At 41.8% G+C, this 27,001-nt stretch overlaps 1 protein-coding gene across 9 annotated transcripts in view; it reads right to left on the bottom strand.

The window, feature by feature from the left end:
* Positions 1 to 10,218: 10,218 nt before the first annotated feature.
* Utrn (utrophin) overlaps positions 10,219 to 27,001 on the bottom strand; it is a 497,313-nt gene continuing 480,530 nt past the window's right edge. For all 9 annotated transcript variants that reach the window (XM_052751043.1, XM_052751044.1, XM_052751047.1 and 6 more), the window contains 5 exons: positions 26,470 to 26,710; positions 23,417 to 23,525; positions 21,877 to 21,969; positions 15,847 to 15,869; positions 10,219 to 12,314 (listed from right to left, as the gene is read on the bottom strand). In XM_052751043.1, the coding sequence (XP_052607003.1) occupies positions 12,306 to 12,314; positions 15,847 to 15,869; positions 21,877 to 21,969; positions 23,417 to 23,525; positions 26,470 to 26,710 (475 nt within the window). In that variant the 3' untranslated portion in view covers positions 10,219 to 12,305. The remainder of the gene's footprint in view (positions 12,315 to 15,846; positions 15,870 to 21,876; positions 21,970 to 23,416; positions 23,526 to 26,469; positions 26,711 to 27,001) is intronic.

Raw genomic sequence — 27,001 nt, forward strand, 5'->3', positions numbered from 1 at the left:
CAGGTGGGGCAGTGGTGGTGCAGTGGTAGTGCATGTTTTTAATCCCAGCACATGGAAGGCAGAGGCAGGCAGATCTCTGTGAGTTTGAGGCCAGCCTGGTGTACAGCACAAGTTCCAGGACAGCCAGGACTATTATATAGAGAAACCCTGTCTCAGAAAACAAAAACAAAAATAATTCAGACACACAAAATTCAGAGCAAAAAGTAGACTGGAAGGCAGGAATGGCAGCATGCACTTGTAACCCCAGCACTAAGAGGCTTGAGGTGGGAAGGTTATTTCAGGTTGGAGACTGGCTTGGACAACACAATGAGCTCAAGTCTAGCTCAGATATATAGCAAAACTGTCTTTTAAAAAAATGAGAACAGAAAAAAATCTAATTGCTTAAGAACCGAGAGGATTTTGGATAAATTGGAGGTACTGGACCCTGTCTCCTAGGTGCTTTCCCCCAAATCCCATGAAATAGACTGGAGCAACATTGCTAAATGATCATCAATTCACTGATTACAATTAGACACCATGGGTATACATCTGCACAACAGGCCTCGCTTCCATCTAATGTACTTTTCCGGATGCCTTTGCAAACCTTACCTCCCTACCGCCCCACCCTATCCACCTTCACTTTCTCCTTCAGTTGAACGCGGTCTGTAAGCACAGCTTCTGTGTACTTGCTCTTCCTATATAGATTTCTCCCTGATGACACACTCATACACACACACACACACACACACACACACACACACACACACACAGGAGCACACATACACATGCATACACACAAATACACGTACTTGCTCACACATATACATGCGTGTACACACACAATTTTTAATATACATACATATGCTAAATTTTTTTCAATGCGATTTCCCTTTGATAGTCTGTGTTTTGTAACTGAGGTTCCAGCTGAGAAATGAGAAGCGTAAGAAGGGAAGGCTGTTTCTCTCTGAGGCTCCTCATTTTATAGCCAAAGTCTTTTCTGAAAATACAGAATTTAATACGAATGTAAAATTGAGATTGCAAATAGTCCTTTTAAAAAGCCTCCACTACCTTGCTGAAGATATGGTAAAAAGAACACCACCAACAAAAAAAAAACGACAGAGAACACTCATGATGAATTTATCATCTTATATAATTTAAATAACAACAACAATAAAATCAGAACCATGGGGTATTTTTTAAAAGGGGCCATAGTATACAGAAGAAGAGGATCTTTGATTGAGACGTGGATAATTAACTCCCTGTAAATAAAAAGGCACTGGAAAAAGAATTGTCTTGGGCTAACCGAAAATCTATGTGGGAAAATGAAGGGGATGATCAATGAGAGCTCTGTGAATGGAAACCAAATCCCAGTTTCTCTTTTCATTCTTAACTTCACAAGAAGAGGAAGGGGAAGTCACACATGTTTTAAAAGAAATTAACATCAGTCCTGCACCATCAGTTTAAACCCTTCCTTTGTTACACCATTGCATCTTGGGAGTGAGCAGCCACCCAGGCAGTAGATGTTGCTGGTGACCTTTAGACAACATTCCTCACTTCCTAATCCACATCGTCACTGTTGGATCTTCAACAGATACACTTGTTTCCTTCCTGTGAACACAGACACACCTGGGAACCACGGAGGGCATTATTTGCTCTGTAGATTGAATGGCCAGATAAAACAGTCTCCTCACAGTGCACTTCTTGAAATCCCACAGCCTCCCTCCTCTTGAAGATGGTAGAGTGAGTTCAGATGTGGGCTTCACAATGCCTGTGTATCTCAAATGAGCCATCCATGACAGTTATCAAGGAGAGATTAGAAACTTATGTGCCCACTATTCTACTGATATGAGTTGCTTTGAAGGCTAGCCTGCCATCATTTGAAAGTGAAGTGTCTCCCTAAAAGGCTCAGGTGCTGAAGGGTTGACTGCTAATCCTTCCACAAGGTTATTGGGTTAAAAAAGCTTCCTATTTCAAGAGAGTAAGTAACCCATTGATTGATTCCTAATTTGGTGAAATGATTGGAGGTTATAAAATCTAGGTTTGATGTGTGTGTGTGTGTGTGTGTGTGTGTGTGTGTGTGTGTGTGTGTGTGCGTGTGTGTGCGCGCGCGCACACATAGGTACTTTCTTAAAAAAGTTGTCCTTTCCACACTTCCCCAGATTACTGAAAGACAGATGAGTTCAATAACTATGGCTGCCCACAGCAGGACAGACCTTTAGAAATCCAAAAGCATTATTATTACACCATGTCTTGAAAAGTTGGTTCCTGCTGCCACAGAGATGACATTCAGTGACCTTTCATAAGAGCCAGGTTTAATGCCTGAGCTTGCATAGAAATAGAACTTAGGAACAAAGGGGCTATGTTTGGAGGGTGTCTGGTCTCACGGCCCTTAGCCCCCAGACAAACTACTTCTCTTTGTCTGGTTCCATTATTGTTGTATTCCTCATGAGCAGTACAAAGAAGCAAAAAAGCTGTTTCACAGTGGCTCAGCAACATTTCACAGGGTTCTCCCCTGCCTCAAGCCCCCAAAAAAGAAACTCACTAGTCTCTCTGTCTGGACAAGAACTTGGTAAACTTATTCCTACTTTCAGTAAAATCTCTGACATCACCCAGGACAGATTTGGGGCAATCAGCTTTCTTTCCTGGACAAAGAAACCATTAGATGATATTAGATCTGGGAACTATACTATCAAGGGGGCATTCTTAATCACTTTTTTTCCCTCTCTTTAATAGTCTCTATTTCACACTTTAAAATAAACCCGAGGAGTTGGAGGAATCATCCACATTATATATTATATACTGTCATACACTAGCAAGCGAGCTCAATAATGTCACTAATGCTGTAGAAACCATGGCCAGAGAGACTCATAAAATTGAATGAACAGTGTGTTTCAAAACAGAGCAGCTTCAGATTTTTTTTTTTTAATGGACATTTCAGAGGAAAAAAAATGAGTGCTGTGTCCAGGGAACAATGTTTGGTGTTATCTCTCCAGGCCATTTTTGGTATGTATAATGCTACTAACAAGATCTAGGATTCAGAGACGTCATTAGGTGAGAGGCTCTGTTTTACAGCCTCAGCTCTAGTTCTAATACCACAGATATCTCCCTCAGTTTGTTTGGGTGGTCCCTGCATGAGAAGTAGGCTTTGCACTCCAAATCTTATCCTTTTGTTTTTCTTTTATGGTTGCACAAATTGAATCTGAGAAGTCAGGGCTTTACATGCTGTATGTAGCCCCCAACCCAACTCATGCCCCATCAAATGACCTTCCAGCCCAAGGAATGGGAAAAACTGATCTTAGGGCCATTTAAATGACTCCTCCCACCCCAAACCATGACACCAAAATTTTCTGTGATAGTGTAGCTTGATCCTGTCTCCACCATCAGTGATGATGTGTCTATTGTCTCTACTGGCTGGGGCTGCGGGAAGCTTGAGAACCCATACCATCTACAGCTACACACAGTGTAATGACTTCAAAGGCTGCTATCATTACCAAATTATCTGCACCATTCCTCTGTCTTTATCATCATGACCCCATTACAACTTTATTTCAGGACGAGGGATATAACTCAGTTGATAGGAGTGCTTGTCAAACATACAGTAAGCCCCGTGTTCCATCACCAGCAATGACTAAAACCAGGTGTGCCTGTAATGACACCAGTAATTCTGGAAGTAGATGAAGGAGTATTAAGAAGTTCAAGGTTGCCGGGCAGTGGTGGCGCATGCCTTTAATCCCAGCAGAGGCAGGCGGATCTCTGTGAGTTCGAGGCCGGCCTGATCTCCAAAGCGAGTTCCAGAAAAGGCACAAAGCTACACAGAAAAACCCTGTCTTGAAAAAACCAAAAAAACCAAAAAAAAAAAAAAAAAAAAAAAAAAAGAAGTTCAAGGTTAGGACCTGCAAGATGACTTAGTGAGTAGAAGCACTTGTGGCTGAGTCTGTCCCCAGGAGCCATGCAGTGGAAGGAGAGAACTGACTCCTGCAAGCTTTCCTCTCACCTCCACACAGGTGCCATGACATTTCCCTCACACACATCTGCATACACACACAGACCTGCTTACACACATACACATCTGCATACACACACACCTGCATATACACACATCTGCACACACACACAGACCTGCTTACACACATATACATCTGCATACACACACACCTGCATATACACACATCTGCACACACACACAGACCTGCTTACACACATATACATCTGCATACACACACACCTGCATAGACACACATACCTGCATATACACACATCTACATACACACACACACATCTGCAAACATACATCTGCACACACACGTATGCACACACACACACATCTGCACATATATCTTCACACACATCTGCACACATATACACACACACACACATCTTCACACACACACACATATGCATGCACATATCTGCACTCACACGATAACTTTTTAAAAAGAAGTTCAAAGTCACATCAGCTACATATTGATTTTGAGGCTGTCTTGAGCTGCTCAAAAACTTGTCTCAAAAAAACAAAACAAAATAAAATCTTTATTACAGAAAGTCCCTGAAAAATCAATTTATATCACATCAAAAACCCAGTCATTCAACACAGAACATGAAACTGTGTTCCCATGATGACAAAATTCTCCATCAGAACATGTTCCTCTTGCTGTAGCTGCAGGTCCAGACTCATTATACCCTCTCTTTTGCAGTCCTAGCTGGGGCCTCCCCCTTTGAGACAACATGAACATTTAGTCAAATGTTGTCCCCATTTGCTGTCTTAAAAGATAAATTCTGCTCCATCCTATCATTTATTTTAATGGTATTTTGGGAGACCAGCAGGCTAACAGGGTAGGTTTTTAAGCATGACCTATAGATACTCTGTGGGTCCCTTGAGAGCCAAATTAGACCTCAAGAGGAAAGAGATATAAGGACCACAACTCATTTCCCTAACACCTAGACTGGTTAAGATGAAATCAGTTCACTAAATAATTCGTCTTGGAGGCAAACTCTGGTGCCACTGGCTGTGGGCTTCTCTTATGTCTCAGGCAACAGATGTGTGTCTGAGACAACTGGGGAGCTCTGAGCTTGCTAACTACTGCCAGAAGGTGCTGTCTGCAACCCAGTGGCTGTTCTCTAGGACTCCTCTTTCTGTTGACAAATGAGTTGGCATCCAGCGCAGAGCCGCCCAGCACACTGAAGGAGGCTGTGACCTCTACAGCCCAGAACTTCGGCCGGAAGTGTTTTTACCTGTAGACGAAAGACTCAGATCCTCAAATAAAGGAGAGAGGAAATAAATGGGGTGTTTCCAGGTAGTGTGTGATAGTCGCGTTCTGGCTGGAAGATGTCTGGCATTCCTGTTTCCTTTCTCTTTATTTTGTTTACTTATCTATATATTTTTTTTTTGTTTTGAGACAGCCCCAGGCTACCATCAAGCTAGCTATATAATCCAGAATGACCCCTGAACTCCCCATTCTCCCGCCCCCACCTGCCCAGTGCTGGCGTCACAGGCAAGCTTTCCGTGCCTGGCATCCTGTTGTTAGTCTAACGAAGAAACAGTGAACAGTGAGGTATCAGGAAAGAGCCTGTAGACAGCTCTGCCTGACCCACCCCTTGCTACGTTTGCATTCATGCCTGGCCGAGCCATCATGAAGACACACTTCCTAGAAGTATAGATCATTTTTATTTAAGAACAATACTTTGCGAGCGAAGCCGAGCACAAAGTACCATTCTGATTTCCTTTCCTTGCTCCTTATTCATGCTCAAGCAGGCCTTTTGATAAGGCTCTCTTTAGTTGCCATGCAGGGCTCCTCTCATGTATGCAATCCTAAATTGTTATTGATAATTTTTTAGAGAACTATTCTTGAGTCATTTTTATAGACTTCATACATCACAGACCAGGCTGAGAAAACACAAGAGTTAGAGATCCAGAGTGATTTACATTAAGGCAGGGGTTCTCAACCTTCTAAATGCTGCTGCAACCCTTTAATACAGTTCCTCATGTTGTAGTGATCCCCCAACCATAACATTACTGTATTGTTATTTCGTAACTGTAATTTTGCTCATGTTATGAATCATAATGCAAATGTCTGGTAAGCAGGATATCTGATATGCAACCCCTGTGAAAGGGTCCTTTGCTCCCCAGAGGGGTCATGACCCACAGGTTGAGAACCACTGCATTAAGGCAAGTTACCTTTCCTCCGACTTCTCACAGCTTTTAACATGCTGATGTGCGCTGTGAGTCTTCAAAGGGCACTAATGCAACAGAGCTTCTCAAAATTAGTTAAGTCAGAAGCAATTTTTTTTATTAGGGAAATGCTGGACTTCACTTGCAAGTTAGTGTCACCGTTATGCACATCACTGAATGACATCATTTGTCACCATCGGCTCCAACAGGGGGTGGCTACTTCCATCCATGCTTTTCTAGAGCAATATCCCCGTATGCAGAAACATATCCTGGGAGTGTGGCGTGCAGCTACACCTGTATAGGAACATACTCAGCCTCCTCTACTTCCCATTACTGTTACTGAAACACCTTGCTTAGCCCTGAGTTTATCTACTAGATTAGGAACACCCTGAGGCAGACTGGTCACTCACTGTTTCTAGCAATTTGGACAGTGGTTTGCTGTTGTTGTTGACGGTGGTTTTTTGTTCGTTTGTTTGAAGTAACAGTCTAAATTATATGACCAAATTTTAAGTCAAGATAGCATTTTGATACCTGGTTAGCATCGTCCAGTTAATCATACAGTACTGGGTCTCATTTATTATTCATTACTGAAATTGTGTGGACATTGTATTCAGCAAAGATTCTTGCTTTGTGGCAAATAGCTTCTGAAATTATTGACGTGATAAACCAGCTTGAGATGGCAAGATGAGAACAGCACACATGAAGATTGGATGCAACAGTTGTGGGCACAGGTACAACATGTGATACTGCCTACAGCTATCCATGGGGTAAATCAAGCCCACAGGAGGCAGAGTTAATAAATGACCCTGTCCTGAATTTCTGATAACTTCAACTTGAGCCAGACTTATACTAGAATGATTTAAGTCCTCCCAGTAGTTTAAATAGTGAAATTTTATTTTATCTAAATTAAAGCAGAAAAGATTAAAAAAATAATTAATTTGCAGTAAAACATTGAAAATCAGTATCTTAACATGGGGGGGGGAATGGTCATAAGAGAGTAATATTGAATACTAATTGTAATTACATCCCATAGTAATCTGGAAACTTGTCCCATGTATTATGATGAAATAGTTGCATGTATCAATGTGACCAGGCTAAGGAATGCTCACGTATCTGGTAAAATATTTTGGAGACAGTGAGGATATTTCTGGAAGAACTTAGCATTTGAGATGCTGGATGGAAAGACCTCACCTCGACATGGGTGTGGTAAGGACTAGCCAGTCCATTGGGAGCTAAAGTAAAATGAGAGCCAGAAGGGTAAACAGGGTCTTTCTGCTTGAGCTGGGAGAGCCACCCTCTGCTGGTTTTGGTTATTGATGCTTCTGCCTCTCTGGCCAGGGGACTCCAAATGGAGCACCCTTTCCATCTCCCTTGCTCTCGGGAACAGACTGAAAGGACCCTACCAGGCCTCCAGCTTGCAAGACAGAGAAGGTAGGATCTCTTAGCCTGCATAATAGTGTGAGCTGATCTTTCAAAGTAATTTTCTACATCTGTCTCCCTTTATGTACTTTGAATCTGTTTCTTGGAGAACCTTGACAAATAGAATTAGAAATTCGGTACTTGTGACTTTTGGAACTTCTGGGAACAGAGTTAGGCTAAGGGTAAGCTGTCAAATGAATTTTCCAAATTCCCTACATGCAATATTCAAAAAAGAGCAGCAAATAAGCTGCCTGCAAGGGAGTACCTGGAACCAAGTGCAAGTTGAGCATAAATATTCTACCATGCCGCGATGTACAGGGTTCTGAGAGCTAGTACCTGTTTGAAAGCTTATGCAAACCCCATGCCTCTAAACACATGCCGGGCTGCTGGGGAACAAATACATCACATGTGCCCTGTTCATCTGGCAAAGTGAGGAGGAGCCTACGAAATATTCTTCTACCTAAAATTCTTCTACCTAAAATATTTCATTCAGTCTGAACTTAGGATACCTTTACTCTATTTTTAAATCCAAATTCCCTCTGTGTTTTCTAATTCTGTTTTCACCCTTAAGGTTTTTTTTTTTTTCCTTAAGATTTTTTGGGCCACAGACATGCCAAATCTTCCTGTCCTCTGAGGCTGAATTGTTAGCTTGAGTTGGAGGGACTTAATACACACTAATTTTATTATTATTTCAAATTTCATTCATGTGATGCAGTTTGATCATATTCTTTCCCTTTCCCCAGATCCTCCTAGGTAATTCACATTAATTAAAAATTTTTTTTTCAACAAACAGAAAGAAAGGGAGAAAGACAGACAGACTCACAGGCAGGCAGGCTGTATTCTGGCAAGGTACGAAGGGAGAATAAGTCATATAATACACCCAAATCAGCAAGGACTGATTTTTAAAGCCATACGCATGACTTAAAAAAGGGCAATATAGAAATAAATCAGAAAAAAAAAACAAATACGGCAAGGGGCTATTTCTTTCCTCTTCCATTCCACTGAGGTGACCGATAAGATGCCCGAGGAAGAATACTTTAATATTTTGGCCCTAAAACCTTTGCTTCACATATCCTAGGGCTCGCATGGAACAACAAACAAATAAATAATCATAAACAATAAAAAATAAAAAGCCCCATTTCATCCTGTGCTATGAGGCTGCAACTCTCTGCAGCTTATCTCAGTGAGACGTTATCTACTCTTCCCTAGCCTTGTGATTTTCTTTGCTAAAACCCCCCACATCTCTGTCTTTGCATGAGACCAGGTTAGCTTGCTAGTGGATGAAAGAATACAGCCGAGTTTCTATCATCCTTCTGTGTGAGCCTGACCACACCTCCCCCGAACTGAACCAGTGCTGATTAGTGAGATTCGATGGCTGCTATTTACCTTCACCATGGGACAATGGCCATCACAGGTACTGAACACACTGGTAGTGTGGACTCAGCCCCTACAGCAAGCCCAGTCAGTTAACAAGAGCTTCGGAGTAATCAAGTTAATGAGGTTTTGCATTCAGCACACAGGTTTCAGTATTTTGGTGTATCTTCACTAAGTTTTAGACTAATCACATGGGGAAGGTATCTGAAGAACCAGTCTGCTCAAATAGTAAATAAATATTGAGAGCAACTATTTTATTTAAAGTACAGTTAGAATTTCAATGGCACATAGTAAGGTGAAGGCTAAATACAGAAACAAAGCTCTTCTCCTTGTCACTCCCCTTTTCAGTGATGAATCAGTTGCTGGAAACCAACGATTTCTTTAGGAATCATTAACGTGCGTGATACTTCATGGTAGACAAGATGTTTAAAATGTTAGGTCACTGGATTGTTTCTCTTCTCTTTTCCAGTGATACATTATGGGGGAATTTTCTAATTCTTGGAGGGTTGTTAAGTAACACAATTCTTGACACTGTTTTGTACCAGAGAGCTTCAGAGGCAAGTTATATGTGATACCAGACTGGTTCAAGTCAACAGTACCCATGAGCAGATGACTTGAGAATGGCCCCCAGAGTGTCATATGTGGAGTGCTTGGTTCTCAGCTGGTAGAACTGTTTGGGAAGGGCTAGGAGGTGTGTCACTGGGGATGATGGGCTTTGAGATTTCAAAAGCCTCTGCCATTCCAGTTCTACCCATCCCCCTACCTGTTGCGTGCTTGCCCATCAGATGGAAGCTCTCAGCTACTTCTCTAGCACCATGCCTGCCTGCCCGCTGTCATGCTTCCCACCACGATGATCGTGGACTCTAATCCTCTGGAACTGTGGGTCCCTGTATTAAATGTTTTCTTGTATAAGTTGCCTTGGTTATGGGGTTGCTTTTCAGCAACAGACAGCTGAGACAGTCTAGTGATGAAAGTGGATTTGAGAGAGTAACCAGCTAAATGCCAGTAGTACCAAGCTATAAAAATGAAGGCCCAATAAGCTACATGGATATACTTCTAACAGCCATTTCCCCTAGCAACAAGATTTTGTTCTGTACAGGAAATTGAGAAATAGATAAACATATGTATGAGCAAGAAAGGAAAGAGAGGGATAATGAGTGAAAGGAGACTGGATTAGAATATGTAGATTTATCAGAATATAGGCCTCTCTACAGTTTGCTTTCATCATATACATTCAAAGACCAGATTCCATCAGTGAACACAGCCAAACAGCAGAGTCATTTTGTGTTAAAATTACTTTTATTCAGGATGAAAAATACAATATGTAACCAGATTAGATGACAGTCTGTGATTAGTTCTTTACCACATATTTCAAAAGAACAATACACTTATTTCTCATTGTGGTTACTGCGATATATTTCCTCTTATTATTCAGAAGCTTAAAATGTAGTGTTTTGTGTAGCTTTTTCTGTAATAGCAGATAGAGTTCATTTTGCATACAAATACAGGCAGGAAAACAACAAAAAAAAAGAGTACACGTCTTGTCAAAGTAAGAACAAGGAAGACACCAAATCTACAACCCGGGCTTCTGAGTTCAGGGAGTTTTCTGTTGACGTTGTTTAAATAGGTGCTTTCTTGGGTATGAAATGGCCTGAATAAAGCACTAGGCTTTGCACACTGCGGCACATAAAGCTATGTCCAACACGATGGAGGAAGGTGGTCCTGAGGTAGAAAGGTGATCATGGCTCTCCTCGTATATAAAACAATTTTCTTCTTCTCAAAATATCTATGCTGCAAATAGATACCCTTGCCCCCCAACCCACCCAACCAATCCTAAAAGAATAGCAACTGCTGACTTTCAGCCTCCTTCCAGCCAGATCCCAGCGAAAGAGAACCCAAAGTTAGCATGTCCTGATGTTTTAAAAGCACATATGTTTGAATCAAAACATATTACCTTTGCTTTTATTTTTGGTTTCTCTACAGTTGGTAATTAATTAAATGTTAAATTATAAAGAAAGAAAGAGAGAGAAAAAAACAACCAAGTATCTAGTTGAATGCACTCAGAAGTAGAGGCAGGGGTACAATCATCTAAGCATTGGTTTCATTCTGGAGAAGCAGTGGTATAGGCTGGGGATTGACATCCTTCCCAGATGTTCTACTGGTCACATGAGGGGTCATGAGACATCTGTCCATTTGCCCCAAAGGTTCCCATGAGACAGGCACTAAGTGTCTGTCTGCTTCCATAAAGGAAACAGCCAGGGCTTTCAAAACTTACAAGGGACTTGAAAATACAAAAACAACAACTAAATTCTATTTAAAGGGAACTGAAGACCATGATGTGATCTAGTCTCACAATGGGGAAAGGGGAAAAAAAGTCTACTGTGTATCTTATGATGACAACCAAGGCGGAAGGTACGCGAGGTTGTACCAACTTTTGTTTCTGAGTCAAAATGAAAATATGCTTAAATGGCAACCTTTGGTAAAATGATCTTTGAAACTATTACAAGATAGTCTTCTTTATCAGGAAGACTGCAAGATGAAATAAATAAAGACATCAAGATCTACTTACAAGAAAGGAATAAAAAGCAGGAGGAAAAATACCCCAGCAGCCTTGCCAATTAGTCCACAGGATTCTTAATGGAGTCATCCAATGGTTACTAGAGGGCTAAGTGGGTGATGTCAACTAAAGTAAAATATGGCTGTGTTCAAAGGGGACCCCTACTGCCCATCTGACTTCTGCTCCCTAGGATGAGGACTTTTCCTTCCAGAACTGCTGCTTACTCCACATACATAACATATTTGATTCAAATATATGAACTTATTAATTTGGCCAAATCATAGAAACAAATACACAGAATCTATTTGGTCGTGTGGCTGATGAATTATAAATAACCAAAAATATAATGGTAAAATAGTCAAATAAGAAATGAAGTTATTGTACAAGGTTAATATTAACAGCAGAAGGAATGTAATAATGCCAAGTGGTCTAATTCTTATGCAATTTTTCTCTTGGTTATTAAAAAGACAGTTTCATTAGAAAGCCCCCACCCACTTTCCCACGGCTGTATATATTATACAAATCAGTGACAAATGCATTACCACCTCCCAAATACTTCTGTGTTCATTAATTTACAGTTGCATAGAAAGGGGAGAAGAAAACAATAATATATGTTATTATAAAAACAAAATATCCTCTTCTCTTTGGATAATCAGTGTTTCACTCCCTCAGTAGAACACACAGTCAACGCTCAACAGCATGTGTCATGGAGCCACGGAGCTTCAGGTTGAATGGGACTTGGAATTGGCATTTGCAGAAGAGGGCAATACTGAAGGTCGAGAAGTGTTGGTTGGCTAGATGAATGCTTCACATTGCCTGTGGCAAGGGAAAACACCAAGGTCAGAACAGCATTTGCAAAAGGCTGTCTGGGTAATGAAGACTTGTCAAGTCTACAAGGAAAAATAGGGCTTCTTTCAGAACTAACCCAACTTTATATGGCTGTGTTCAAAGGGGACCCCTACTGTTCATCTGACTTCTGCTCCCTAGGATGAGGACTTTTCCTTTCACCCTGAAGTCACATGGTCAGTTTTGCATTAGAGTAGTAAACATCAGCATAAAGTGGGGGAGGGTGTCCAGATGTCTTTTTTCTTGCCCAGGCTAGAAAACAAGGCTGGTAAAAATTGAGAGGTCTTGGCTTCTTCTTGGGGAAGGTAGCAATGATGTACGTGTTAGACTACCAAGACCGCACCTCAGTCTTCCTGGGGAACTAGGAGAGGACTCCTAGAGAGGGACACTTTGATAAAGCCAACCTCTCTGTCCTAGAGAGGAGGAGACTGGAATTACAATTAAAGATGTGCAGAGGAGTCCATTCAACAGAAAATGCTAGAAGATCTAAATCCAGGCCACACTGTGGAAATGGTGTAACAGTTTCCATGGGGAAGGCAAGCAACTGGTCTTTTAAAAGTATTGAAATTAGACACTTTTAACAAATTACTCCAAAGGGAATAACCTAAAGGAAAGACATGCCTTGTGGAATCACGTGGGCTCTTTTGGGACTCCTAGCAAAGATCCCCTGCCTACGCTGACTTCTCATTCAGTGGAAGACCTTGATGTGTAACTGATGCCCCGGAATTGGAGGGAATTCATAAATTAGTTGCTGGCAAAGGTCCCCAAGGGGCTCTTTTTCTTCCAGGTCTACTAAAAGTCAGTTGAGTCTTGTTTCAAGCCTATTCTCCATTGAACTTGCTTCAGCACTGTGCATTCTGCTGGTCTGAAGGAGGAAAAACTCAGTCAATGTTAATGGTAGTCTCACTGGGCTTTAGGTTACTAGGTACTGAGGTGAGCCCTTCCTGGTGAAATGGGTGTGAGAGCTATCCAGGCATAGATCCTCATTCCTTTCTAACATGGGGGTCACGGCGAACAACTAATTCAAAGTATTTTGAGAACACAGAAGGCTAGAGATAAGTTCCACGTGGGAAGGGAAGGTGTTATTTATTATTTATGTTGACAACTAAAGCTTTGGTGTTAATTTATTGTTGAAAAAAATGGATTGAAATTCTTTTCATGCATTCTCTTATTCAGGATTTGGAGGCATGTATTAAGTAGGTATGTAGCAGTTCTCTCTTTAGGCAGCAGAATTCTAAAAAGTGGAATTTAATTCTAAAAAGATCTAAGTTCACAATCCTATGAAGGAAAGTATAGGTTAAGCATCCAGGTGAAAATGGATTCCTTTGATGACTTTCCCAGGTTATGGAAATTCCCCAGGAAAAAGAACAGAAAGTAGATGATGGAAGGCAGAGAATAAGGAGACCTCTAGAAAGAGTTATATAGTTACCGCACCCACCAGGTTGCTTTATAGTAGAGAACAGTATAGCTCATCTACTCAATTTCTTCAAATCTAATACCAAAGTAGAAGGTCGCCAAGTTCACTCTCTGTTTCAGGTCATGTGCCTTGTGCCATAACATGTCTGAGGACTGACAAGAAGATTCCCTCTCCCTTCCTGACCTCCATCTCTACAGCCGCGACCCCACCAGGGAGCCATCAGAACTGAACCAACCCTTGGCCTTTCTCCCAGTTCTGCTACATGCCCCTGATTCTTGTTTACTCCTCCATCCCCTCTGCTCTGTACCATATAGAGATCTGCACACTCCTACATGTGTCGCCATGCCCTGCCCTCACTAGTTCTTCAGTCTGTCCTTCTGTGCTCTCTGGGTCACATGGCCCATCACCAAAGAAGCCCACACCCTCTATTCATCGCAGAACACTTCCTTCCCTACTGACTTGGATCAGCATCCAGCTCTTCTTAAAGACACAGCCTCTGGATAGCCTGTAAGATCCCTATAACTCTTCCCTCCATGCTGCTCCATACCACCATGGGCCTCTTACCAGGCTGGACAGGGGCTTTCAGGATTCACTTCATCCTCTTCTCCCTAAGATGCTTATTGGAGTTGCACATCATCAGAGTACAGTAACCCACTGTGCAGTCATCTGCTGGCCCCTTAAGCCATGCTCATTCATTTCTCAGGGAGCAAATATCTCAATGTCACCCAATTTGAGGCTGTTTGTAAAGCTTAAGGGTTTCAACACCCATAAGCATGAATCTGCCAAAACTCTGGTCTCTCTGCCAGGGACCCTACCCTCTACCCTCTTTAGCCATTCACACTAACTTCCAAATCCAACAATTATCTTTACTTATGGCCCCTCTAATACCTCAGTTTCTACCATCACACCTTCTGGTAGCCATCTCTAACTTCAGCTTACTTCTGCCAGGATGGTAACTTCACCCATCCTCTGACAGCATAAGATGTAGATCATTGCCTCTCCTTCTTCCATCTTTGCCCAGAACATGTCCTCACTTCCCTCACAATTGAACACAAGACTCTGTTTCAATCCTTAAAATCACCTCTTTGCCTTTTCTCTTCATCAATTGTACTCAACGGGCTTAACACATTCAACTTTTCAAAATGGGTTAATGCAAAGCGAGTCACCTCTGCTGTTTCTGCTCGTGAACTTCATTGCGGACGGAGGTCAACACAACCATAGGGATGGCCGGCATACAAAGTGGTGTTCCTTAAGAGCTACCTCAGTCACACTCTGTGTATGGGTGTGTCTGCTCCTCTGCACATGACCACATCTTCCCATCTCTCTTTACACCTCCAATTCACCTTCTGCTGTCTCACTTCCCTTTATAATCCTTGCTTCCAATTTCCCAGGACAACAGAAGGCGTCAGAAGAAGATGCTACCTCTCCCTACTGCGTCACCAGTTGGCTTCACAGATACTTGTCTTCTAGCCAAGACCCCAGGTCTGCTTGCCAATAAGATGAGACAATGTTCATTGTTTTGAAAAGACTAATAAATTCACAGAAGAAAATGTTCTCCAAAGATTTTCTGTGGCCCTGTGGTATATTGTAACTAATAGTTCCTCCTAGGAAATCAAACAAAACTGATCGCTAGTCTGCTACAGCTTCTAGAAGCGCTCAATAAATACTTTTAATGAAAAAAAATGCAACTTCCCCTTCACTGGGGTACTGATCTCGGCATTGTCCTTGTGATACCTGACATATTTTAAAGTCAGAGTTCTGGGACAGGGACCCTAAACAGACATGTGAGATGAAAGGTCAGTCAAATCTACACAGAGTGACTTTATAAAGTAGATAGCATGGAATGACAGCAGAGATCCAGCGTCTTACTTTGGGTACCTGGCAGAATCTGGCTTGGGAACCCCATTTCCCTGCCTGACATCTTCAGAGCAACAACCTGTTGTCTAGAATCAGGTGACACTTAAACATCAAGTAGATTTACTCATTTATACGGAGAATGAAGCAGGACTAAATCAATAGTAGCGAATGTGCTTGGCTCCAGGTTGGAATCAAGACAGTAGAGTCAATCGGGCCATTAGCTCTTACCTGTGGCCTGCTGGGGACATTTGCTGGAAAAGAAAATAGAAGAAATCAATTGAGGGCTTTACTATTGCTTTGTGGCTTCCCTCCTCATGCATGCAAATGTGCTGAGTGCTCCTCGGAGGGAGAGAACAGCTCTGTCCTCACAGGAGTGCTAGCAAGAAGTAGGAGCCAGCCTCCCCAACCAACCCTCTGGCCAAATGCTCTAATCAAAGCTAGTTTCCTCAGTAAGTGTCTCATAGTCCATGTGATTTAAAATACAAACATTCTACCAAAAAATATACAAAACACATGCTAAAACTCTAAAAACATATGCACTAAAACATTCAGGAGGCTCTTAGTTTTGTAAAAAAAAAAAAAACTTAAAGGGGGGTAGATGGGAGTCAGGGGGTAGGGAATGGGAGGAGAAACTGTGGTCAGTATGTAAAATAAAGAAAAAAATGTTAATAAAAATAAAGAAAAAACCTTTGTTTTAAAACTGTGTCATGCATTTTTTGGTTTATGAATAATAAGTACAGAGGAAATCCTATATATTGTATTGAATATACAATTCAATTCTGACCAAAAGAGTCCTTCAAGGCGATGTATTTTCTGTCAACCATGGCTCACACTTGCCTGGAAGTTGTGGGAAGACGGTGGTTATACGTTTGCCGTCAATGAAAAAAGGGCTAATCTGTTCTTCAGCAGTCTTCTGGATTGGGATCAATAAGAACGCCTTCCATGGGTTCAGTTAAGAGCACAGAAGTTATGCTAGGGTGCCTAATTACCCTTCAGTGTCTTCCTAATGGAGCCCACCCCAGAGAAGCTAATGCCATGGGCTTAATGAGAGCCAGCACTTCTGAGGGTCTTCTAGCTCTCTGCATTGTCAGCCTTATCTTTCACTGAGATCATCCTCATGTCCCTCGTTCTTGTGCTCTCCATTAAAAGAAATTCAGACAAGATGACACAGAGTGTAGCCTAGCAGTCAGAGCTGATTACAGAGCAGGACAGAGCCCCTCTGAAGGAGAACAGAGATGACCAGAGACCACTGTCCACATTCACATTTTAGACAGTTCTTCCAGCAGTTCCCAACCTTCCTAATGCTGCGACTCTTTAATATAATTCCTCATGTGGTGACCCTCAACCATAAAATTACTTTGTTGCTACTTCATAACTGTAATTTTGCTACTGTTATGAATTATAATTCCAACATCTGATATGTAGGACATAAGATGTGTGACCCCCAAAAGGGTCTCAGCTCACAGGTTGAGAACTGCTGCTTTATACTATTTTCAAAGATCCCAGTGCTGGAGAGATGCTTGGCTCAGCAGTCAAGAGCACTGGCTGCTAGCACCCATATTGCAACCCACAGCAGTCTATGTCTCCAGTTCTGAGGATCTGACTCCTTTTAGCCTCCATTGGCACTACATATACATGGTACAGACATACAAGCAAGCAAAACACCCTTGCGCTTAAAATAAGAACAAATAAATCCTTTTTAAAAAAATCTCGGAATAAGTAGCTCTTCCTGAGGAAATCTGGGTGACTGTCCCCTACAAGAGGGAGAAGTGGTATATTGTTGTCCTTAATGCCCACACAGTAACCTTAGAAAGTTTAGGATTCCTACAGTCTTCTGGGTAGGATGTTTACCTCCTTCCAATGCCAGAGACATGACTCAGGACCCGTTTTTCTTTCCTGAACTGTAACTAAAGTCTTGCTATTCACAGTTGCATTTTTACAGGCCATTGACGATGTCCTCTAAGCTTGCCAATATCTGACGCTTTCACGGCAGAATCAGACACAGCATAGGGAAAAAGAAAGGAGATTTCCTCTCTGATGATGGCAGTATCTATTCTTGGCCAAATGGGGAATGTCTCTAACCATGTTGCATGTTTTCCTTCTCTCATTTTCCTGTTTTTGTTTGTTTGTTTTTGTTTTTGTTTTGAGGAAGAAAAGACATCAGTGGCCCAGGCTAGGTCATCGTGAGGAAAAAGAGAAGGTGAGAGTGTCACCTCCCTGTGATGGCAGGAAGGAAAATGTGCGCCCTACCTAGGATGTGGGAGAAGAACGAGGCTAAAACAAGCCCAGTCCTAAAGGTATGGTCCATCAGAGAGAGAGAGAGAAAAAAAAAAAAAAAAGAGTGAACCTGTGTAAGAATGTGAGCTTTACCCCAGGGTAGCTGAATTGAATTGCTAGTAAGGACAGGTTACATATACATTCCATCTGAAAGACAGTTATGCTTGTCCCTTAAATAATGAATATATAATAGTCAAACCCTTGACAGAAGTCTAATCCATTTTGCCTTCCTATCTCTCTTAATCAAAAGGCTGTAGGAGATCCCCTGAACAAACTGTATAGATATATGGTTTTTTTTTTTTAAAGAAAATTAGGAAATCATTGTACTTTTGTAAGTTTTGAGTTTTTGATAGATGTCATTCAAGCTTGACACATGCAGGCAGGTCACAGGGGAAATATGCCTGTAGGTTAATAATAATTCTAAAAGCATTGGTTCCAGCAGCAAAAAATTACTCAACTCACTACAAATATTCCATACATTTAAACAACATAAGAAAACTATATTATGTTAAGAAAGAAATGATTATAGTCTTCAATAGAATTTTTACTACATGATTGGCTAATTGTCAGCACAAATTAAATTCCATTCACTAATTTCACTAATTCTTTTTTTTTTTTTTTTTATTAATTTATTTTGCAATACAATTCAGTTCTACATATCAGCCACGGATTCCCTTGTTCTCCCCCCTCCCGTCCCCCTCACCTTCCCCCAGACCCCCCCCCCCCATTCCCATCTCCTCCAGGGCAAAGCCTTCCCCACAGACTGAGGTCAACCTGGTAGACTCAGTCCAGGTAGGTCTAGTCCCCTCCTCCCAGGCCGAGCCAAACAATCCTGCATAGGCCCCAGGTTTCAAACAGCCAACTCATGCAATGAGCACAAGATCTGGTCCCACTGCCTGGATGCCTCCCAAACAGATCAAGCCAATCAACTGTCTCATCCATTCAGAGGGCCTGATCCAGTGGGGACCCCTCAGCCATTGGTTCATAGTTCATGTGTTTCCATTCATTTGGCTATTTGTCCCTGTGCTTTATCCAACCTTGGTCTCAACAATTCTCGCTCATATAAACCCTCCTCATTCTCGCTAATTGGACTCCCAGAGATCCACCCGGGGCCTAGTCATGGATCTCTGCATCCAGATCCCTCAGTAGTTGGATGCTAATTTCACTAATTCTTAGTCAGGATGAGATGGTGATGCCTGCCTTGTTGTGCTGAGATGCAATGCCATTTTAAAAGACCACAATTCAAAGATGCCCTCAGGGCCAACTGCGATATTAATTTAAAATGCAAGAATTTTAAAGTCTTACACACAACACCATGCAGACATGGTTTTAAAAATTCTGCTAAAGTTGGCAATTCATGCAATTAGGATTTATGAATACAGACTCTCATTTTAATTCCAAAATTGCCATGAGTAGAAATTCATTTGTAGCCATGCAAATTTTTTAATCCACAAAGGATCAAAAGTCAACATTAACATGCGGATCACACATTGGCTACAAGCAAATTGAAAGTTCTCCTTAGTTACAGAAACTCAGGAGATCATTTTGGCATTGAGAGGGTGCCAATCCTATTTATTTAGATAAACTTCCAAAGGTGGTCAATAAGCTTTGGGAATTGTAGAGCCTTAATAAAATATTTGCTAACTGAGCAATTTCAAAGGAGCATTAAAACTAATGAATCCTGCAAAACCTTCTTAAGTGCTACTGGGAAATTTTCAGTCATTAAACCTCTCCAGCTAGAAACATTATCATCCCAGCAAACCACTGACTACATGGTCTGGAAGCGTGCATTAGGTACCAGGTCTATGCCATGCACTAATTGATTCTGTACTGATTTGAAATGATTTAATAATTTTCGGCAGAATTCTGAGATATGTGTCAATTTTATAAATGAGGCAATGAAGCCCTTTTTCAAACAAAACAGAAAGCATTCCCTATCTTGGAGATTTTTTATGTCATCCAAAAAAATGAATATAAGTAATGAAAAAGAGCAAACAGTGCCATTTTCAGAAGTAAAACAAATAGCATGTAAATTCCACAGGATTCTAAAATATACCATGTACCATTTCTTACATAAGAGGTAGTTGAATTCTTCACAATAACACACATGACTAAGAGTGCTCATCCACAGAAAATTTCAACATTATAAACACTGTTGGATGTACAGACTTGGAGAATACCAACCATTTCCTCTTAAAGAATTGCAAGCCTCTATAAATTACCCTGTGAACATTGAGGAGGATGTCACAGGTAGATGATTTCATAGGTAAAGAGATCCCAAGGCAGGGGAAGGGTTTACCCTCTGCAGTGTGGTCTCCATAGAGACTAAACCTCATCTCAGGAACCAATCACTGTGAACATCTCATCTTGTCCCAAACAATGGGAATTACATATTTGCATCAGGGGTCAGGGCATAAGGCAGCAACATTTACCTCCGAAGACTCAATGTTATTCTACAGTTACAATTTTTTTATTTTTCATTATAGTCTGTCTTAAGAAAGGCATAGATGAACATTTTTAAAATCAAATATACAGATTAGAATATGCTTTGGGGAAGATTTAGAAGTGCTTTAGAAAAAGAGACTTGAAAAATAAAAATCCTGCACTTGTGGCACAACGTTTTCAATACAGAAATTATACATTTTTGTATTTACTACAAAGCATAGATTTAAGCATATTTCCCACTCTGACTTCACTGCCAAAAGATTTTTAGATCGAAAAGGTCCAGCATGATATTTAAATAAAAACTTCTAAGCAGAATTCAATTTACAGAAGTTGTTTTTAAATGATGAATGCATTTAGGTGTAAGCAGAGCGAAAAGGTAATCATTTTCAGAAATTTTAATTTTTAAACTCTAACTCACTCTAACTCACAAAAAAATGATAGTTTTTTTTCTAGACATTGAATGATACATAAGTCAGAATAAAAACCTCTCAAATGAAATTCAACCTTGAACTACAATCAATATAATAAATTTAACATGTTCATCTATAGTACCAACAACTGATAATTTTTTTTTCTCACTTAGGATGGAATTTTCTATGGAGCTGAAATAAACAGTGAAAGGAAAGCCTGAGATTTATACAAAAATCTTAGTTTACTGACTGGCTGGCTTTAACATTAGTTTGAGAGGATTCACCCCTGAATTGTAAATGACACATTAATGATATTTAAAAGTGTTTGAAACATTAAAGTGGTGTGGCTATGGACACAAGCAGATCATTGCTTAACTGAGAGACCACGGAGGTCTCTAAGGTGATAGCCCAGCAGAGTCTGCAAGGTGGCAAGAGGCCAGAGAGAAACTACTTAAAAACCTCAATTGATTAAAATCATTATGTAATTTCCCCTGGGATTTGGAGTGCTCTCATTGGGCGACTTTCTGGTTCATGACTGTTCATATGGAGAATTCAGACTCATAATCTGTGACCCTGTGAATTGCTTGGCTTTTACATGACGATTATTTTATTTTCTGGAAAAAAAAAAACACACTTCCAAAGGGGATGGGAAGCCAGAAATAATTTCTTTCTGAGCCTGACTATGAAGACATCTGACGATATGTATGTCTCAGGGAAGTTAGGGAGTTACCTTAGAAAGGCTATTTTCACCCTACTTTGGCATGCCATTCAGTGTTCTTCCTTGAAGTTACACAAGTTTCTTATAGCCTGTACTTACGGGAAGTTTTGTCCTAAAAGCAGGCATTGTTCTACTGGACTTTATTTAGTCACTTACAAGCCATGTGGGAAAATTTCCAAGAGCGAGATCCTACTCTCATTGCATCTCATGATCTGTCTGGTGTCTCTGTGGGGCTCCATTTTCTTTGTCAATGTATACACCTGTATCATTGCAGAACATCCTGCTATCTTGCTCCTACCACTGGCTTTTGTTATCATACCAAAGAAGACAGAGGGTTACATATGGAGAAAGAGAAAGGGCACAGGACAGACACCCTGCGGTGGCGGTGTCACAGTCATTCCTACTCACGGCTGCAAGAGGGAAACGTGCTGTTGATCTGCTCCATCACCTCTGTGAGGTCTGTGCTGGTGTCATGAGGCGGGGCCAGTAGGTCCTCAGATGCTGTGACAAAAGATAGAAAAAGCAGGGAGCCTGAAATTATTGCGCGTCCTTCTACCAAAGAACCCCGTGCAGGTAATAATACTGCAACCAGCCCTCAAAATATTAATGGGATATGAATTCTCATTGAAAAGAACCATTTTAGAGGGAATTAGGAGAGACATCTGTATTCATTGGACATGTGTAATATAACACATACACACATATAGTATAGAGAGACACACAGGGGACTGTACCCAGGTCTTTGTAAAAGCTAGGAGGTACTCTACCATTGAGGTATATCCTCAGCCCCAGCAGTAGACTTTTATATAGTTAAAAAATGTATTCTATGTGTGTGTGGACAAATTTATATACTGAGAGAAAGTATAAAACTGCAAAATAAGGAACAGTGGATTTGATGCAATGTGTTAGTTGAAAATCCATTACTTTGCACATAAAAATATTCTACCAATTTCTTTCTTCTTTCATTTTTATTTGGGAGCCTTTATCACAGGCTATTTTATCTTGATGTAAAAGATACCTATGTTCTATAGTTCTTTGTGCTTTGATATGCATTTTATTCTAGGACTGAAACCACAATAGTGTTTTTAACACCATAATTGTCAGGGAGAGGTGCCCATTGTGGCTGATGGTGTTGGTGGCACTTCTGCCTTAGCGGGCGAGCAGAGCCAGGTCCACTGAGACGGGGAGGGATAAAGTAGAGAAAACCAGGTTTGGTGATGTTCTTCAGCCTTAGGTTTGGAACGTGCACAACTGTAAAGATTGTAGAGAAATAATATATTGTAAACGATCGTTCCCAGGGACTGAAGAGATGGCTCAGAAGGTAAGACTGCTTGTTGCATGGGCATGAAGATCTGAGTTTGGATTCCAGAGTCCACCTCAAAAGCTGGCTGTGATCATGTGCGCTTGTAACCCCTAGTGATGAGGGGGTGAGGTGAGCTGAGACAGAGAGATTGCTGGGGCTTGCTGGTCACCCTAGCTCTAGGTTTAGTGAGAGACCCTGTCTCAAAGAATAAAGTGGAGACTGAGAGCTGGACACTGATGTCCTCCTCTGGCTTCTGGGAGCACCTTCACACATACATGTACATATAGTATACACACACACATACACAGACACACACACACACACACACACACACACACACACACACACATCACAGACTATTCTCAAAGCAGAAAACATTAATTTCTTGCTTATTTCAAATGAAAAGAGCACTTTTCATCATTCACCAAAATTGAATCTACTCCTACACATTTTACAAACAAGCACCTCGTAACTAAAGTGTTTTTTGATATTATTCAAATGGCTCTGCATTCACTGCAGACTAGAGAGAATAATGTTTTATGCTTAAAGCACCCAGATGTAAGAATGCTGACAAACTGAAAAACAGAAAAGATAGCTGAATCCCAAGCAGACTGTATGCAGTGGCTTTGCTTCGGAGACACCCACCTGCCTGGTGGAACTGTGGGCCCGGGTCGGGGTCCAGGGAGTAGCTCAATGCAGAATGCTGCGGCGAAGCCCAGGGGGAGACACCGTTGATGCGGGAGTCAGAGTCAGGCTGAAACCACATGGGAAGTTAGAGGAAGAAAGATTCACGGAACCTAGAAAGAATGGGGCTTCCTCCCCCACTCCCACCATGGGCAGAAGGGCCTAAAGAAGTGCTTGTCTTTGGGTGCCTTCAGATGCATTTCAGCACTGGCTGCGTGGGAGCATGAGTACCACATGCTCTTTCTACCATCTTTGTCCTCTGAAGGACTCACTGGGTTAAGCTGCAGGATTTATTTCTGCTATCTCTATCTTTCAAATTCTGTATTATTTTTATATCAACCTAGTGAACTTAGAAGTAGGTCGGGTTTATCTTTTTGGAAACTAGCACTGGGATTCTAAAATGGCAAACATTCTAACTTTCAAAATTGCTCCCTTCCGAGGTGATGTCGAGAGAGTATTTATCAGAGTGGTTTTGTATTCAGCAGGTTGAAACCGGATTCCAGCTGTGCTGCTCAAGAGCGGTATAGTTCGAGGCAAACCACAGAACCTTCTGTGTCACAGGTTTTGTGTGTATGAACTGTTTCAGTGTTAACTTGGTGTGCACTCAAGAGTCAAGAGGAAGCTGTGCTAAAAGCTTTACCAACCGACCACAGCCATGTCATAGAATTTTGTCAGGAGAATGATGAATGAGTCTTTCTAAAGCCATTTTCCCAGCCTGATGCAGGGCAAACCCTTCATAATAGCTGCTGTGCATATCTTTGAACTGGTGATGGGTGTGCTGGTAAGTACATGGTTAAATTGGAAGTTGGATCTAGAGTATGGGGACGTAGAAGTTACTTTTTAATGCAGATTCTCCATTAAATCTCTATTAGTTGGAGTCTGGTAGTTTCCCCTGTTCATATTAAGTTAAATTTACCATCTACTTCTGGCACTTATGCTAAATCGTTACAAAGAGATAAGAGCATCACAGACTGGGATAGTCTGAGCCACTTGGATATCTGCTAGTTCCAAAAGCATTACTGTGTAAGTCTGGAAGCACATGAGCCATTAGGCCCTGGGTCTAATAGGATGGAGGGAGTGGGGTGAGGTTAGAATGAGCCCAGGAGCCTTTTCTTGCTTCCTAAGAGCATCATCAAGCTGCAGCTGAGCAAAGGCTGCAAGCAAGCTTCTGGGATGGTTCCAGGTGGACACTAAGGTGTGTACATTAACATTTGATGCTCTAAGCCAGTGGTTCTCAACCTTCCTAATGCTACGGCCCTTTAATACAGTTCCTCGGGTCATGCTGACCCCAAGCCCTAAAATTATTTTTGCTGCTACTTCATAACTGTAATTTTGCTACTGTTATGAATCATAATGTAAATATTTGATATAGAGGATATCTTATATGCAACCCCCATGAAAGGATCACTCGAACCCCTCCCCGCCGCCACACACACACACACGGGGTCATGACCCACAAGTTGAGAACGACTGTTCTTAGAGCTCACACAAGGAAACCTATCCTCTATTTAGGCACTGCTCAGGAAGTTCAAACTCACTCTACATGTCCTCCCCGCCCCCAGTGTATGTGATATTGAGGTTAGGCTCAAGCTGACAAGCCGAGGTCTTAACAGAAAGCCAAGTCTGGATTCACTTAGGAAACCACTATTTTTCTCAATATACAGAATTTCCAGGCTTTTAGGTAAATGACTCCCACAGCCATGTCAATGAAACTCTACAATGACGGGCAGAGAGAAGAGCAAATGGCCAAAGGAAGGAGAGAGGTCTACTGCTCACAAGGTAGGTAATGCACAAATTATAATGCTTTCAAGACTCCTGACAGGATGAAAAGACCCTGACGGCAGCTATGTCAAGATGGCCTTCTCAAACGTAAGTCAATCCCCTGGAGAAAGGTTGGTTTTGCTTTGATGCAATACATAATTGGTGGGGGAAAAAAAAAAGGCATCTCCGTTAGGATGTCACCGGATGCTACAGCACATAGGCTGGAAAAAAAGGTAACTGTGATACGATGCTGGTGCCCGTCAAGAAATCCTTTGCGGGGATTCGGCCCTACAGGCGTCTACAGCAGAGCCTTCCTCACTGCTAATTCTGTGAGCTGACTCTCCTCCTCACATTAAGTCAGTCAAGCCTTGGACCCCCTGCAGCATGCCATGTCTCCCGCTACGCTGTCTTCTCTCACACGACTGCTAGGAGCAGACAGGCAGAAGCCGCACCCTACTCTTCTTTTGTAAACCAAAGAACAGCAGTTTTTCACAATTGTAAGTTATTAGTCCGTGCTGAACTGTGAAAGGAGTGTATCCGCTTCTGATCAATATCAAGAAATAAAAGCAAGAGAACAGGAAGGGGAGGGGGGAGGGAAGAGGGGGAAGGAAAAAGCAGGGGAAGGGAAAAGGGAAGGAGAGACGGAAAAACAGGGAACACAGGGTAAGAGGTGCCATCGTTGCTAAAGGCGTGCATTATTTTGGATTCATCATAAACACGTTTTCCTCTCGACATAAATTGTGCTTCTTATTGTCAAAAAAGTTTGCAAGCCACTGCTATGGAACCCCCCCACCCCCACCCCCCCGCCTTGTGAGGAAATGACAATAGCAAATTCATAGCCATATGTTCCTTGGGTGACTTTTGAGGTATCTGCTCGCTCACTCCTGGTGAGTTCACTGGAAGAAAGAGATGGAAGATTGGAGGTCACTTGCTGTCTGTCCCCAATCTCCATGGACGCTTTCCGTATGCAGGCTCATGTGTACCACAAGATTTTTCTTTTAAATTAAAATATTCTAAGCTGAGATTTCAGCACAAAAGAAGAAGAAGAAATTCTACAGTCAGATGGGAAAACACATGTTTGTATTGGTGAAGATTACATTTGTACACATGAACAGGGATTTCTGAGCCAGTAAACACTTAACTAACCGTGGCAGTGAAGAATTGAAGGTGGATATCCTAACAGTTACCATGGCCAGACCCGGGCTTCTGGGAGGTGCCATGTAGAGGTACTACACAGGACTCTGCATCCCTACCTGCTCCAGAAGCTGTCTGAGGCGGTGCAGCTGAGACTCCAGCTGTTTATTGTGATCTTCCAAGATCTGCATCCTCGCTTCCAGCCGCCCTTTGTGCTGCCGAAGGAGTTTAGCCTCCGCAATAAGTTCTGAGTCCTCGGAGGTGTGATGAGGCGATACGATGGACTCTGGAGGTGAGCCCACAGGGAGCCCCCTTCTCAGGTGCTGCTCCTTCAGCTGCTCGTATTCCACCTGCAGATTCCTAATCCAGAAAAGGAAAAACAAAACAAAACAACAGAATTATTATGAGGTCCATCCTCTTCTCTCCCAAACTGTCCAGGAACTCCAAATTTAGCTTGTACTGCTTAACTTTGTCCTATGGAGAAACATTTACTAACAGGAAGAGGGAGGAGGAAGAAAATGGCTTTCAAGAAAGAGTGCTTCCAGGCTCCATCAAGAAAACTCAGCTACAGCAGGCTCCACTCACATCCCAGCCAGCTAATATCCTCCCAAACCTCGACCTCCTTGTGATGTCTTTGTTACAGCTCTAAAA

This window comes from Peromyscus californicus, unplaced genomic scaffold, assembly GCF_007827085.1.
Source record: "Peromyscus californicus insignis strain IS unplaced genomic scaffold, ASM782708v3 Scaffold_22__1_contigs__length_63687245, whole genome shotgun sequence".
Classification (NCBI taxonomy): domain Eukaryota; kingdom Metazoa; phylum Chordata; class Mammalia; order Rodentia; family Cricetidae; genus Peromyscus; species Peromyscus californicus.